At 40.5% G+C, this 15,663-nt stretch overlaps 1 protein-coding gene across 1 annotated transcript in view; it reads right to left on the bottom strand.

The window, feature by feature from the left end:
- Positions 1–545: 545 nt before the first annotated feature.
- Positions 546–15,663, bottom strand: part of LOC117231280 (fringe glycosyltransferase) — a 130,247-nt gene continuing 115,129 nt past the window's right edge. Inside the window, exons 7-9 of the mRNA XM_033489582.1 lie at positions 10,804–10,969; positions 8,031–8,116; positions 546–3,850 (exon numbers count right to left, since the gene is read on the bottom strand). Coding sequence (XP_033345473.1) covers positions 3,793–3,850; positions 8,031–8,116; positions 10,804–10,969 — 310 coding nt within the window. The 3' untranslated portion in view covers positions 546–3,792. The remainder of the gene's footprint in view (positions 3,851–8,030; positions 8,117–10,803; positions 10,970–15,663) is intronic.

Raw genomic sequence — 15,663 nt, 5'->3', positions numbered from 1 at the left:
GTTTGAAATTACAGACGATATACGCAGTTTCGACGAAGTTTCCTCGCAATTGTATCTTTGTTTTATCGTGAATTCATTGCAGAGAACGTGTCTGTAGGATTTACGATAGAGCATCGTCCGAAACGATCCCATAAGCGCAGAGAATCGAAAACAAAGAACGAAGGAAGCAACTTTACCGACTTGGTCGTCGGTCTCTTCCAAATCGGAACAGATGGAGATACTTGGACAAGAAGTCGCTTACATCCCTCGATCCCTCGATATCTTCGAACGAATAATCCCCCTTGGTGTTTTTTTTTTTACCTTTTATTTTATTTTTTACTGACGCGTCTTTAAACTGGAATCTAGAGGACTTGCCGTTTCTGAAAACTAGCTGAAATTACAAAATCGATCGAATTACAACCGAATAACTTCTAAAACGTAACATTCCGCTAATTAAAAGTTTACGAAGCGAAATAATATTCACTCGAGGGGAAACGATGGCGAAATCAAATTATTTTCAGCGAGAAGGAAGCCGGAAGAGGAATCGTAATGAGAACTGGCTAAAATCGGATCTACCGTATAATAGATACAGTGTATTATATAAAACTTCATTGTTACAACGTACGTAATCGTACATCCGTCATGTTTTCCAATTCCATTCCTCAAAAAGCCCAATTTTTTTTTCCCCAATGTTCGAATGCAACAGGTGCACTACGTAATACAACGCCGGAAAGAACAATTAATCCGACTGTTGCTCATTGGTTCGCGAATACTATTTTCTTCCTCTCTCTCTCTTTCTCTCTTTCTCTCTGTCTCTCACTCTCTCTCTCTCTCTCTCTCTCTTTCTCTCTATATACCTCGCGATATTGCACACTGATTGGATCAATATCACGCAAAACAAGAACGAGAAAATCGAGGACAATGAAATTGTTGCTTTTAACCACTTGTATTTAAACGATCTATCTTTGGATCATATTTTTTGCTATCATTGTTATTTTTGTAGCCGACAAACAACTGATCGAACGAATGATTATTTTATCGATAATTTCAAACTCTTGCCTCATGATTCTCTTAATACTTATCTATGTGAATTTGCTCTTTATTGCTCTGACATCGCGCGTATTACATTCAATAATTGTACGATATCGTATGAAAATGTTACAAACGATTTATATTGCGACGAATCATAGAACGAAAGTTGGCGTTAAAGTCGAAACGTAATTTCCTCGCGATAGAAACTGTAATGTCTGTTACGAAGTTTGAGAAATTCGAATGCGCGGAACTACTCGTAAAATAGGTAGAAATATGCCTGTAAAATATTCAATGAAAACTCGCTATAATATTTAACACTTTACCGACCGATAACCGATTAATCAGTTGTTTGTCACCGACCGATAACCGATTAATCGGTTTTTTGTCACCGACGCTTACCGACCGATATTCTATTAATCGGCTTTTTGTCGCCGACAATCTTTCTCATTATTCGAGCAGTAATTTGTTATTTAGTATTAAGGTGCCTTGCTCAGTTGCGTCAGTTGCGTTGCTCTGTAAGCTCCCACGGTTTTATACCAATTTGAAAAACGTGTCGTTCGCGATAAACGAAAAGAATCGAAAGATTGGAGAGTCTAAACGGAAACAGAGCCGGCGCCAGGGAGAATCTGCGCCTGAGATGCCGGTCGGACGTGCGTGTGCCGTTGAATTGCTAGCGGTCGGTAAAGTATTAACGGACAAACAAACTTTCCTTTCTTTCTTCCATCAGTTGTTCGTAAAAATAGGAATCGGCTTAAATAATCGTAGTCACGAGGCAAGCGGTTCAATGGATAAAAATTGAAACTGAATTCTACTCGTTGTCCACGTTTCTTTGTCTCCTCGTCTTTCGAACAAAGAAGGAACGCTGGCTATTCGAAACAACGAAGATCGCATCCGATTTTTCCCGAACTTATATAACGCACAACCCGGCACAGAAACACGAATCCACTCACACCCATTAAATATCACATGGTACGACCATCTGCTTCTTTACACGGGAGACTAGCTTAAGGTAATTCCGTCACGCGACGACGAGAATGTCGCCAAATACTCTCTTATCATATGGTACAACCAATTCACCCAGCGTTATCGATCGAATGGATCTTCCGCGATGGAAGTTTCGCCGCTTTCGACGACGCGGATCCCAAACACGAGGAATTCCTCGTTGCTCCAGCCGCGTCGTCGAAAACGTTCCAACTTGCAACGATAACTCCGGGTGTTCCATTTTATAATTTCCATATATACAAACGTCAAATATAATATACTCCTTATGTACAGTAGTGGCAATACAATAAACTCCACGAACGATAAGAGAAATGTTTCCCGCGAAATATCTAAATATTAAAACCAACTTCTTTTTTTCTCTCTCTCTCTCTCTTGATATTCGTTGGTAGAACATGCGAAAGCATACGCAAGTACGAGACTACAGGAACGAGACTCGCACGACAGACTGTTAAATTAAAGAAAAGATATTCTTTCGAGAAATTGCGCCGTTGTTACTGGAACGAGCAACAAAATAAAAAAGAGCAATAAAATATCGTTACTCTTGCTAATTGTAAGAAGCGCGATAACGCGTAGACTGCGGATGTTCATGCGTTTCGTAGGAAATTACATAGGTGAAAAAATGCGTGGAATACGTATCGTGCAAAGACGTGTGAAACGTGGAAAATAGCGTTCTTCGCAACGTTTAATATGTTCGCTTAGAAGCTACTCTTGCAAATATTTTCACGGAAATGTGAATTCGCATAAGTATCCGCGATCTAGTGATTATTCGCGCGTATTTCGACTTTCGAGGGAAGCTCAGCGTTCTTTTATCATCCTTCGTCGTTTCTAAAGCATAACAACCGTATACCTAACCATGCTGCGTTATTTCGTTAATCGTCGATGCCTGATGACACTCGTCCAACAATAGAAATTTTATATTTCGGCAAAGTACGAGAGCACACTTATTAAGTATTAGGTTGTCCGAAAAGTGTCTTTATTTTATTTGCAACAACGTATCTTCAAGTTCTGTCGAACGTTGTAATCCTTAGTTTGATAGAACGGAATGGATCATACGTAATTCGATAAAATAATATAAAATGGAAAATGTGTCCATTATTTCCTTATAAAGCGAAAGAAACTTTTCGGACGACCTAACAGTACGCGCGATTTCTCGTCTCGAAGGTACACGATGGCGAACAAAAGAAAATCTAAAATTGATATTCTTCCAGTACTGGCAACTTTCATACCACCTACTTTTCACAGCGTTACCGATAATTACTTACCTGTATTATACTATAACGTTCGTTCAATGGTCCAGTGAACCTTATTTCACAAAATTATCGTATTGTTTTCTGTCCTATTATTTACCTTTCAAATTTTCATTTGCCCGTCCCGCCCTGTGCTCAACGCTTTGTCGAAACGTCGAAAGTCCCTCGATGGATAACAACAACTGCAGATTTAAATGTACAAATCACAGCACGGTCAAAAAAAGAAAAAAAAAAGAAAAGGAAGCTCTCTGGTATTCCCATCTGCGAAGGAAATACATCTTCTAAAATATGAAAAGTTGTCGATAAAACGTTCCTGCCTGACTCATAAACGTCGATGGAGCCACGTAGACGCGTATCTACACTTATGTACAAGACACCGCAACAAAAGGAAATACTACGAGATAACAAATTACAACGATATTAGGTCGAGACGAGGGCCGATCTCAATGGTCAACCGACAACCGACCGTTGATGCAACGGCCGATCGAGCGCATCTCTCTTCTTGTTACGATTTGGATTGTCCGGCTGGTCATCATCTGTGCGGACAATTGGGTACGTGTGGGAACAGATGGCAGTGGATCGACCTGAATCTGTAATTAGAACATATCGACACGTGGACCAGCGTATCTTCATAACGATCACGACGTTTGGTAACGTTGACACGGCTATGGGCGTGGAACGGTGGAAGTTTGAGTGGAACAGCGGCAGATTGGAACGTTGCTGATTTAAGGCTGGAAACTATTGAGATTAGGAAATTGCAAGATCGATCGGTTAGATCTCTCAAGCGTAGGAATATTAATCGTTGTAATCTGCAATATTACGATCGAGATTCGGAGAATTGGCATTACAGAGAATCGGAGATTTAGTCAGATTTAGCTACTGTAGGGATTTGCTGTAGTGAAGAGACAGCTACGTTGAAATTATATTTACCGTGGGATTGTATCGTAATTATATCTGTTAAGGGATTAACGAGAAGTTAAAGAGGAAGAAAGGCGTATAGGTTTCGTATGAAAAGATACGAACGTTCGTTTTCAGATACGAATATTAGTTTTGGCTATAGGTTTATAGTACTAGTTTGATTGGAATTAATTTCAAGTTAGTTTTCGTCGGTTTAACCGTGGCAATCTGGAGTATTATTATATCCTGTGAGTTTCGGAGAACTGGGATTTCAGACAATCGGAGATTTGGCCGGATTTAACGATCGAGGGATTTGCTGCAATCGGTAACGGACAGATAGAGCTACTTAAATTATATCGAGGAATTGCATCATAATTATATTCGTTGAAATAGCGTGCTTTATAAAAAGTTTAAATATAAGAAGTTACAGAGAAAGAAACGCGTATAGGTTTCGTAATGAAAGGTGCAGAAGTTCGTATCCTAGTTACGAACATCGATTGGCTATGGGTTTATAATACGGTCCAAAGAGTAATTAGATTCGAATTAATTTTAAATTAGTTTTCGTTGGTTTGATTATGGTAATATGCAATGTTATTACCCGTATGATATTCGGAGAATTGGGATTACAGAGAATCGAAGATGCAGTCGGATTTAAAGATCGAAAGATTTGCTGCAGTAAGTAATAAGCAGGCAGCTGCTGTCTAAATTGTATTAAAAAATTATATCGTAATCATATTTGTTAAGAGAGTATTGAGAAATCAAAGAGGGAGAAAGGCGTACAAATTTTGCAATGAAAAATTCAGCCCTGGATGCGAATATTAAATGGCTATAAATTTATAGCCCATCCAAAGAGTAATTAAATTCGAATTAATTTTAAATTAGTTTTCGTTGATTTGATTATGGTAATGTGCAATATTATTACCCGTATGATATTCGAAGAATTGAAATTACAGAGAATCGAAGATTCAGCTGCCGTCTAAATTATATTAAACAATTATATCGTAATTATATTTGTTAAGAGATTATTGAGAAATCAAAGTGGAAGAAAGGCGTACAAGTTTTGCAATGAAAAATTCAGCCCTAGATACGAACATTAATTGACTATAAATTTATAGCTCATCCAAAGAGTAATTAGATTCGAATTAATTTTAAATTAGTTTTCGTTGGTTTGATTATGGTAATGTGCAATATTATTACCCGAATGATATTCGAAGAATCGAGATTACAGAGAATCGAAGATTCAGCTGCCGTCTAAATTGTGTTAAAAAATTATATCGTAATTATATTTATTAATATAAAAAGAGAAAGAAAGACGTACAAGTTTTGCAATGAAAAGTTCAGCCCTAGATACGAACGTTAATTGGCTATAGATTTGTAAGCCAAATATAGATTTACAAGGTCCAAAGAGTAATTAGATTCGAATTAATTTTAAATTAGTTTTCCTCGATTTGATTATGGTAATACGTAATATTATTACCCGTATGATATTCGGAGAATTGAGATCACAGAGAATCGAAGATTCAGCCGGATTTAAAGATCGAAAGATTTGCTGCAGCAAGTATTAAGTCTAAATTGTATTAAGAAATTGTATCGTAATTATATTTATTAATATGAGAAGAGAAAGAAAGACGTACAAGTTTTGCAATGAAAAGTTCAGCCCTAGATACGAACGTTAATTGGCTATAGATTTATAATACGGTCCAAAGAGTAATTACATTCGTATTAATTTTAAATTGGTTTTCGTTGATTTAATTATGCTTTAATATGGAATATGATTGCCCTCGGGGACTCGTACAATCGGGATTACGGAGAATCGGTTTAGTCGAGTTTAGGGATTCCAGGTTCTGAGGCAATAAGGGAGCAACTGCGTTCAAATTACATCTTCCTACGAGATCACTGAAAGATCAAAGAGAAAGGAAGGTACAGATTTCACATGGAAAAGCGAGAAAGCATATTAACAGGAATATCGGTCGATTGACTTTATAATACGTTTCAAAGAGCAATTTGTTTCGGCTGAACTTCAACTTGCTTCCGGTTGATTTATTCGAATTACTAGGAAACTCGCCGATCAGCCTTCTCGTTGCAGCAGTTTATTCGACGTGTACGATGGATTAATTTCGAACTCGATGGCGGAGCGAAGAAATATCGGGGCATTAGTTACGTTAGGAGGCACCTGATCGATAATTCCACGCGAAACGAGATCTGTTTTCCTCGGGCTGCCGCTGCGAAGCAGCGAAAGGCTCGTTAATATTCATAGAAACGGAAGTTCGCCTATCTTTGCCGAACTCGGTCGCGTGGCAAGAATAAAACCGCCGGTGCCTAGGAAAATCGTCGGCTGGAAAAAATGGTAGAACGAGCGGCGAAACGTCTCGAGCGAGCAGAATGAAACGGTGAAAGGGGGAAATGGTCGGTCGTAAAAGGTCGGTCCGACTGGTAATTATAATAAAGTCAATTAAGAGCGCGGCGTGCACGGTGGCATCTTTGTCATTAGCTCGGTGCCCTTCCGCTTTCGTTCGCGCGGGCCGGGCAATTACCGGAGCAATTCGAGCCTTTACGCCGCGCTGTGCAACCGGGTCGAAGAAACGAGAGGAAAAAGATACGCGCGTGGAACGACGCGTTCCCTCGAAACGAGGGAAAAGGACGAAAGCAGGAAGATCCTGTGGTACACGTAGCTGTCCGCTGCTAATTACTCTTCCCCTCCCCTTCGCTCGACTGCTATCTGTTGTGCTCCCTTTGCCTCGATGAGGAAAAGGATAGATTAGCTCCGTCGAGGCTCGACACCTTCCCGGATGCTTTTGTCGAGCAGGTTGAAAAAGAGACATTAGAGAGCGCCGAGGAAATTGAGGATGAACGCGTCGCGGATGGAAACAGAAGACGAATTATTTTCGTCGAGGTACGGAGATGTCGAAACTGTTCTACCGATAGATTATGGTTTAACGTTGGCGTTGACAGTTAGTTAAACGACGGTGGTAGAGATATTTCGACACTAACGTTACCTCCGTCCAAGCGAGCGGTTTCGAAATTTCATTAAAATTGTACATTCGTCGTTGTTTCTTTTGTTCGTCTATATGCAAATTCGTATATTATCCGATCGATATATTTCGATTTTTGTTAATATAGGAATTTGCATGAAGTTAGGCGAACAAAAGGAATAACAGCGAGTGTATTCTTAATTTCGTAATTTTAAATTAAATTTTTAAACCGGTCATTTGATCGGGGTTAGGCCTGGTGAAGTTAGTGTTAAAAATGCAAAAAAAAACGGAGTAAAAGGAGGATTCTTAGGATATAGGTACCGTGTCGTTACCCTTATACAGATAAATTAAACTTCGTTCGTATGAATTTCTCTGACAACGAGTGATTTATACAGGGTGGTTGCTAACCGGTGGTACAAGCGGAAAGGGGGTGATTCTGCGCGAAAAAAGAAGTCGAAAATATAGAATAAAAATTTTTCGTTCGAGGCTTTGTTGTCGAAAAAATCGACTTTGAATTTTGGCTCGGTACGCGTGCACCTTATCGCGTCTCGTTATAACGGATCTCGCTGTAGATCGTTGTCTCGGTGGAAAAATTTAACAAAAAAAGAAATTTAAAAAAAGATTTTTATTCTATATTTTCGACTTCTTTTTTCGCGTAGAATCACCCCCTTTCCGCTTGTACCACTACTTACCAACCACCCTGTATAGTCGCGGTTCGTGCGTTGGAGACCATCCAACTTCCCACTACCTACGATTCTTCGTTCTGACAATAAGCGTTCACGCACAAATAGATAGATGCAATCGGTAAAAGTTCCTTCCACTGGACTTTTCAATTTCGCTCGAATAAGCAGAGTTCATACAAACGAAGTTTTCTACTATATCGATATCGATTAGATGGTACCTTTTCGGATCGTCCTTCATATCGAAACCGTCGATCTTTAGAATATTCCACTCGTCCCTCGGACCTTTCGAGTAGCTGAACGACACCTGCAACAGAAAATCCGTAAATGAGACGAAGAACATGTCGAGCATGAAAATTGTCAAGAATATAAACGCTAGCCATCGAATATGCGATTCTAATTTAATTTAAAAATCGACACAATTTCGCGTTTCTTATTTTTCATATTTTCCATTCTGCAATTCTCTTTTTTCATTTTAATTACGATCGAAGGTGTCATCAAGTACGAGGTCACTGGCAACGGCGTAGAAAAAAGTTGCGCGATGATTTACAATTTTGTTCGGATAGACTTTTGACTGATTATCGTGACAGTTGGGATTGGTAGCGCGTGAATGATCATCTGCATTGAAATATCAAGGGTTAGGTGCTGTTTCGTCGACTGGTATCGTTAATCGATGCTTCGTTACAACATCTCGCTATATCGGCAGCAAATTATGTCACGCTTGACGCGCATGATCATCAGAAAGGAACGCGATATTGCTTATTTTCGCATTCCAGGCCGAGAATCAAGCAACACGTATTACGCTGGTCGTATGAAACGCGAGACCAAAAGCCCGATCATGTTCTGCCTATGAGCGCTATAAAAATATTTGTTCGCGAGGCTCGACGATACGCTTGCGTAACTTACGAGCTATGGAAAATTTCGGTATACTCGTTTTCTACTTCGTCAGCTTTTCAAGAATCTTCGGATTCGTCGAAATCGGAGCACGCGCGTTTCGAACGTTCTCGTACATTTTGGCCCCTCGTTCGCTTTAATCGAAACCGATCGGTCTACGTTTCGCCGGAATTAATCCATGAATTTATAATTAACCCACGAATCGATCAATACCTTGTTGTTAACGATCTATCAGAGCGTTTAGATACCGCCGACGGGTAATCTAATTTCGTCGTGTTACGGAATATTATTAACCCTCTGCGGTCCTTTTGGAGTTTTATCGTTGAGAATTATGGAAATTATTAGATTATCGTCCTAATGGGTCGATCTCGATAGTAATTGTTCGAATTTTTCCTCCGATTGTTGTACATTTAAATAAATCCGCAGTGATTTCAGTACCTGCGATTTTTGCGAACCGATCTGCTGTTGGCTGATGAACATCATCTTCTTATTTTATTCAAACGGTTTCTTTCCTAAACGATAGAAACAGCTATATATCTCGAGATACGCTTCGTCCGTTCACGGTAGAATATCATTTTCGTATTTGATTCAATTCTGACGGTCTTCTTTACGGTTTGCCATTTTAACGAACCAATTCGATGTTGACAGCTGAATATCGTTTCCTTATTTGACTTGTACGGTATCTTTGTTAAACGGTAGAAACAGCTATATATCTCGAGATATACTTGTTTCTACCATTTATCGAAAAAAAACTCGTCCAAATTGAGTGAAATAAGAAAATGATATTCGACTGTCAACACCAGACCGGTTAACAAAAACGGCACGTTGCGTTCGAAGGCAGGGGAACTTGGAAAATGTGCAGGTAATAGCAAATAACACCTGGTGTACGCGACGACCACGCGTAAACATAAGGCGATCACCTGCTCGGGTTGCGTGAGTTAGTTCGAGGGGTCGGCGTTCTCCGGAAGAACGGAGAACGCGACGATCGAATCAATTGGTCATTGTTCGCGTACGAGCGAGGAAAGAGGCAGCAGCAGCAGCCATGGTGATTCATCGCGGGGATTATTCCATTACCCGCGATTAGACTTCACACTGCGACCCGTACGATCTTAATTCCCCTCTTGTGCCCCTCTGCCGTGGCTTTTTTTTAATCCCCCGCCTCGTACCGGATCAATTAATCACCGCCGGTGGAACGCAGCCGAGATTGAGCGCGAACGGTACTCGCTTCGACGAGCGCGCGGCGAATTACCATTTTCAACGCGGAACCAAGTATTTAAGGACTTCAGCGCGGTTAGACAGAAGCAAATCCGTGGAATTTTGCAGAAATATAATTTCGTCGCCTTCTGCTGTCTGTGCGCGAGAAACGTAATATCAACTATAACAGTTTCGACCAGCAGCGTATTTATTTGTCACATTGCGTCGAAACCGTATCGCGTAAAATTGAAGATAGAACTCTGCAACTGTGAGAGTTCGAAAAAGAAATTTGCAGAAATATAATTTCGTCGCCTTCTGCTGTCTGTGCGCGAGAAACGTAATATCAACTATAACAGTTTCGACCAGCAGCGTATTTATTTGTCACATTGCGTAGAAACCGTATCGTGTAAAATTGAAGATAGAACTCTGCAACTGTGAGAGTTTGAAAAAGAAAGTACAGAGAAGGAATAGAATTGGAAAAATGTGAAATCACACGAATTCCCGACAAAGTCGTAGGATTTCGGTGGTAAAGGTCGAAACGACCGAAGAACGAAGAAATTATGAAATCATGGAGCCGTCGGGAAATCGAAATACACTGCAAGCCGCAAGTATTAGGATCCTCGGAACTATCTGATCGCAATTACTGCAAAACTCTGATCAACTTCATTCTGTTTAACACTTTACGTCATGAAGCAAAGTACGTGCGACACGAACGAATCAACAGGTTTAAAATTGTTTAATTGAAAAATTTAATTGAAATTTAAAATTTAATTGAAAAATAAAAGCGGTGGGAAGCACGCAATTTATATTAACATCTATTGTACTTATTAGACGATAGTATGATTCTAAAAAGAGAGTTCTATAATTCTAGGGAATAAAATTCAGTCATTGGAACGTTTCACTTACCTGCTCACCAAAGGTGTCCTTGTTGAGGAACTTCATCGGTTCCAGATGAGAATGGAACTGCTCGACGACTGTGAGCTGCTTTTTCAGCAGATACTCGATAATGTATCCCATCGTCACGTCGTCGGGCAACCTAATTCTGTCGCCCACCGTGATGAACTTCCCGCCTCTGCAAGTAAACGCAAACACCCGTTAACCGCATCCACCGTGTCTCTCATCGATTACCTGATCAAACGTAGGAAATCGTCTCGCGTGACCGCGTCCTCGTGAATTCCTCCTCTCAATATCGTTCGATCGTCCATCAAACATATCACGTACTACCATTTACGCTCTTTTCTATTTTTTTCTTTCTTTTTTTTCAATTTTTCGACAAGTGGAAGTTAATGTTTTATCGCGATTCATATAAACGATTCGTATAAACGTAATTCATATGGCGAACACGTAAAAATTACTTTCGTCGAATCTACGATATTTCGAACAAACGACACGTGCAAATTTCAACGTCAGTTAGAAAAACGTCGTTTTGTAGTTACAATTATTCCGATACAAGGATCGTCGATCTTTCTACGAACGCTTGGAACCTCCAAGAACTCGCCATTCCACCTACGCCCTTTCGAGATCTACAAGCTCCTTTAATATTGCCGGACACGTTCCAAGGAATAATAAACTCGGTTTGTGATTTATTTCAGAAATCTCGAGCCATCGACCGAAATAAATTCCGGGACGATCGCGAAATAAATTAACCGTCCGTGAATACCATTTCACCTGGACCTGGACGCCGGGCCTGTGACGTGAATTACGGAACGTTCTATGGCCTCGGCGCGTGCTTTTCATCCTTTTCCACACGGATCGTGTCGCGGCTTTCCCTGTGGACCGCGCCCACCTCGTTCTAGGATTATCCGCTGTTTATGGCCGGTTCGCGTCGGGTGGCCAATGCGAAACAGGGTAGAAAAGAAGAGCGGAAGAGGGACGAGCCTGTCGAGGGCAGCTAGGCAAACCGAGCGCGACGCCGATAAATTCTTCGCCTCCGCGTGTCGTATTCGCACACGCGTGTGCCTGGAAGACCAGGAAACGCGACCAATGCGAGCGGCTGTGTTATTATTTATGGCTATTAGAGACGCGGATAACGTGGATTATGGCTACGTACTGGCGATAACGTCATCCTACGGGTCGGGTAGAAGTTCATTGGAATTGAAGATCGATAGCGCATAGCGGATAAAAAGAATCGTTGACAGACGAGACTGGCTTTTGCAGGTAAACGAAACTCGAAGCGAACAGAGTTTGGAGTAAACTAAAAGTGGTCGTGGAATTCTTTTTTTTAATTCCGGTATCGCTTTTACGTCGGAAGTCTTAGGGCAGTTATTAGGAAAAGTATAGAATGTTTGAGATACCAGTTTGTTCAAGGTGGATAAAAAATTGCAGCAAAGGATATGGGCGAATAAAATCGCATAATGTCACGGAGAAACTGATAAACTTTTATGCTTATGCTTCAAACTGCCGGTAACAGCGAAAGACAGAAAGTATTTGAAACTTTGATCCAGTTGGTAAAATCGCATAGTGTAATTTTGTAGCAGATTTTGCTAGGGCGCGGGTAATTTGAAAATTAAATTAAATTAAATTAAAATTAGAAAAGATGGTAAAATTATTTTCTCTTGTGATCAAGTCGGACACAGAAGTCACAACATAGGAACAATCGTCTCGCGTACATGGCGTTTTCTGAGCTGGAGCGCATGTGCCTTGAATACGCAAATTAGCTAATCGCGGAGAGTAGTTTTGGGAAGTAAACGCAATGGTCGAAGAATTTTCCAATCGCGATATTGCGATTGCCTTTACGTCGGGTCTTAGCGTACTTACGCTTTTACGTATCGTTACTAACAAGCTTTAGCAGTTTAGTTTTAACTTTCTTTCAAAGCTGTAAGTGTATACCCTTGTTTGAGCTGCAGTGAATAAATCGTCAATGCGCAAATTAGCAAATCGAAGATGTGAGAGAGGAAAAGGGTAAAGTAGAAGATAAAAGAATTAAAACGTTCGGGAAATTCGCGAGACGTTGAAATTTGCGAGAAATTCAAACGTCGAGAAACACACGAAGGAACGCGTTAAAGAAGCGAATGTAATAACAAAATACGTATAAAAAATGCAAGGATATCTGCATCGAAAGTGTCCATTTATTTAAAAGCAACACCTTGAGAAGACCACATGCATAATTTCCAAATTAAATCCATTTCAATGTAATGATAAAATGGTCCTGAGGAGCGCAACGATATTTGCATTGAAATTACCCATATCGTTCGTTGAAAACCAACATGCTGAAGACCGCATACTAACAGTATCAAAATCAGATATCCATCCCAATCCTGTATATCGTCATTCATCGACTTAAATCCATTCTACCGAAACGAAACCAAAATCAACGACGAAAACCGTGATTCGAGATCGTCGACCTTCGAACACGTAATCTGAATATCTTGCCGAAGATCCAGATAAAAAGAAAAAACAAAAGGACGAAGAGGAAAGGTTTTGATCCGCGACTTTTCAACCGGGCGAGAAATATTAGAATCAGATAATGGGAAAGTAACGAGGGACCGTTTAATTGTCGAATGCAGGGGCGCTGGAAGAGGACGACGGCTCCTTAATTTACCGGCATTCCAGGCATGTAGATTAGCCGGCGCGAGCATGTGCACCTGCTGGTCGGCCTGTCGTCGTCCTCGTCCCGCTCTGCGACGCGCCGGAAACTGGTTAGCCGCATTAAACCGAGTCGCCGCGCATTTATTAACTGACCACGCTCGTCTCCGATATCTCCTAGTCCCTAACGAATTTCCATCGATTACGCGATAATTCAGCCTATTAATTGGACGAATACTCTCTCTCTCTCTCTCTCTCTTTCTCTTTCTGTTTTCCTCTCTTCGATCTTGGTGGAGAACGCGTGGCGAATCTGTTCTGGTGCCACGCGAGCCTAACACGCCGCGACACGCCTCGACAAGCTTGAAATTATTTTCCATGGCGTGTTCGAAGCGCCTCTACTTCTATCTCAAAGTTGTTGATTCAAACTGCTTTTTTTTCTACGTGTATTATACACGAGTTGGTTGATTTACGAGTCGAGAATTTCGATTGACGAATTCGGGGTGCAGGAAGGGTGTCGCTAGCATCTTGAAAGTGACGCGCAAGAATTTTGGAAGAAATACTTGCGTCGAATCGATGTGACGAGCCTCGGTTCAAAGATAATTAGATTCCTTTCAACCATAGACACCTAACGCAGACCCAAATGATCAGGCCTTATTCGTAGGTTCGTTTCGCGACTCGATGGTTAAACGAGGATTCGTTCTCTCGAAGATTCCAACACCGGCGGCTCTTTAGGATTTCTAGACACTTACAAAAACAGTGGCGGGTAAAAGGAAATTTAAAATTGATAGGAGTCTTAGTAACTTCTGCTCGAAAAAATTCTTTATCGCGTTAGCAAGAACCGTTTGTTCCGTGGTATTGCACATTACATTTATTCGTTGCATTTATTAAATATAAATTCATTTCGTTCAACTATGGTCTTTGTACACCTGCTCCTTATTTTATAAACTTTCTTTTATCCGCCACTATATGTATATGAACGTCTCAAAAGTCGAACTTGATCAGTACCAGTTTTTACACAGTTATCAATTTCACATTATCCGGATACATGATTAATATTCAACATCTCGAAAGGGAAACCAGATCGTGCATAAAATTTATCTTAAGGAGACGGCATAAATAACCGCAAATTCTATATACAGGGTGTACACACTTTTAATTTCCAGCGTCTTCCTCGATAACGATAAGTGCGAGGAGAAAATGAAGGAGGAAGAGGATGAACGAGTGCAAGTGCAAAGATGCACGCGCACTTTGCAGTTGCGTTATCTTTTTAAACGAAGACCATCTCCTTTTTTTGTATAAAATACAAATCAAAGTTTAAAGACAAATCGTTACAACAAATTGTTACTTTCTTACAGAGAACGTTCACCTGGATCGACCGATGTGTTAAAAAACATATGATGTCGTTAAAAGAAACATCGATAATGGTCGTATCTCCTCTACGCGTTCACCTACGCTGAAAGCTAATCGTGTCAAATTACGTTGCCCCCGAGATCATTCAACTTGTTCCTGAAACACTTTTCAGTACCATCGAAGTCCAACGAGATATTTCGGATAATAAAGTTAGACGGCACACCCTGTATAGTAAATAGCGAATTAAAAAAAGAAATGGCATTCGCACTTGTCGTGTTTCTACGCGTTCCAATTTTACGCAGTTAATTAATCAGCACGTTCTCTGATATACAGGGTGGTTGGTAACTGGTGGTACAAGCGGAAAGGGGGTGATTGTACGCGAAAAAAGAAGTCGAAAATCTAGAATAAAAATTTTTTTTTTTTTCAATTTTACCATCGAGACAACGATCTACAGTGAGATCCGTTATAACGAGACGCGATAAAGTGCACGCGTACCGAACGAAAATTCAAAGTCGTTTTTCTCGAAAACAAAGCCTCGAACGAAAAATTGTTATTCTATATTTTCGACTTCTTTTTTCGCGTAGAACCAGTTACCAACCACCCTGTATACATTTATTTTTACACATACAACGACAATTTTTACTTGTCAATAACTAAAAAACAAAGCCAAAAACGCAATTTTGATATTCTTGATTTTTATGTTATTTCGGCTCTAAGAATCAACCCCTCGGATTTCCTCGCACCTGTAGCCGAACACCCTGTATATACCGTACGTTTCTCCGGAGTCTCGCCGTCTCTCGCGTTTCAACGCACGTCCAGAATTGAACCCTTTGGATCGGCTTGAAGTTCCGATTCCTTGAATATCTCTATGGCTGGCGGCAGCAGGCATTC

The sequence above is a fragment of the Bombus vosnesenskii genome, unplaced genomic scaffold, assembly GCF_011952255.1.
Source record: "Bombus vosnesenskii isolate JDL3184/JDL3185 unplaced genomic scaffold, Bvos_JDL3184-5_v1.1 scf7180000013272, whole genome shotgun sequence".
NCBI classification, from domain to species: Eukaryota; Metazoa; Arthropoda; class Insecta; order Hymenoptera; family Apidae; genus Bombus; species Bombus vosnesenskii.
Note: the sequence above shows the minus strand (reverse complement) of the source record. Positions and strands in the feature narration are given on the sequence as shown.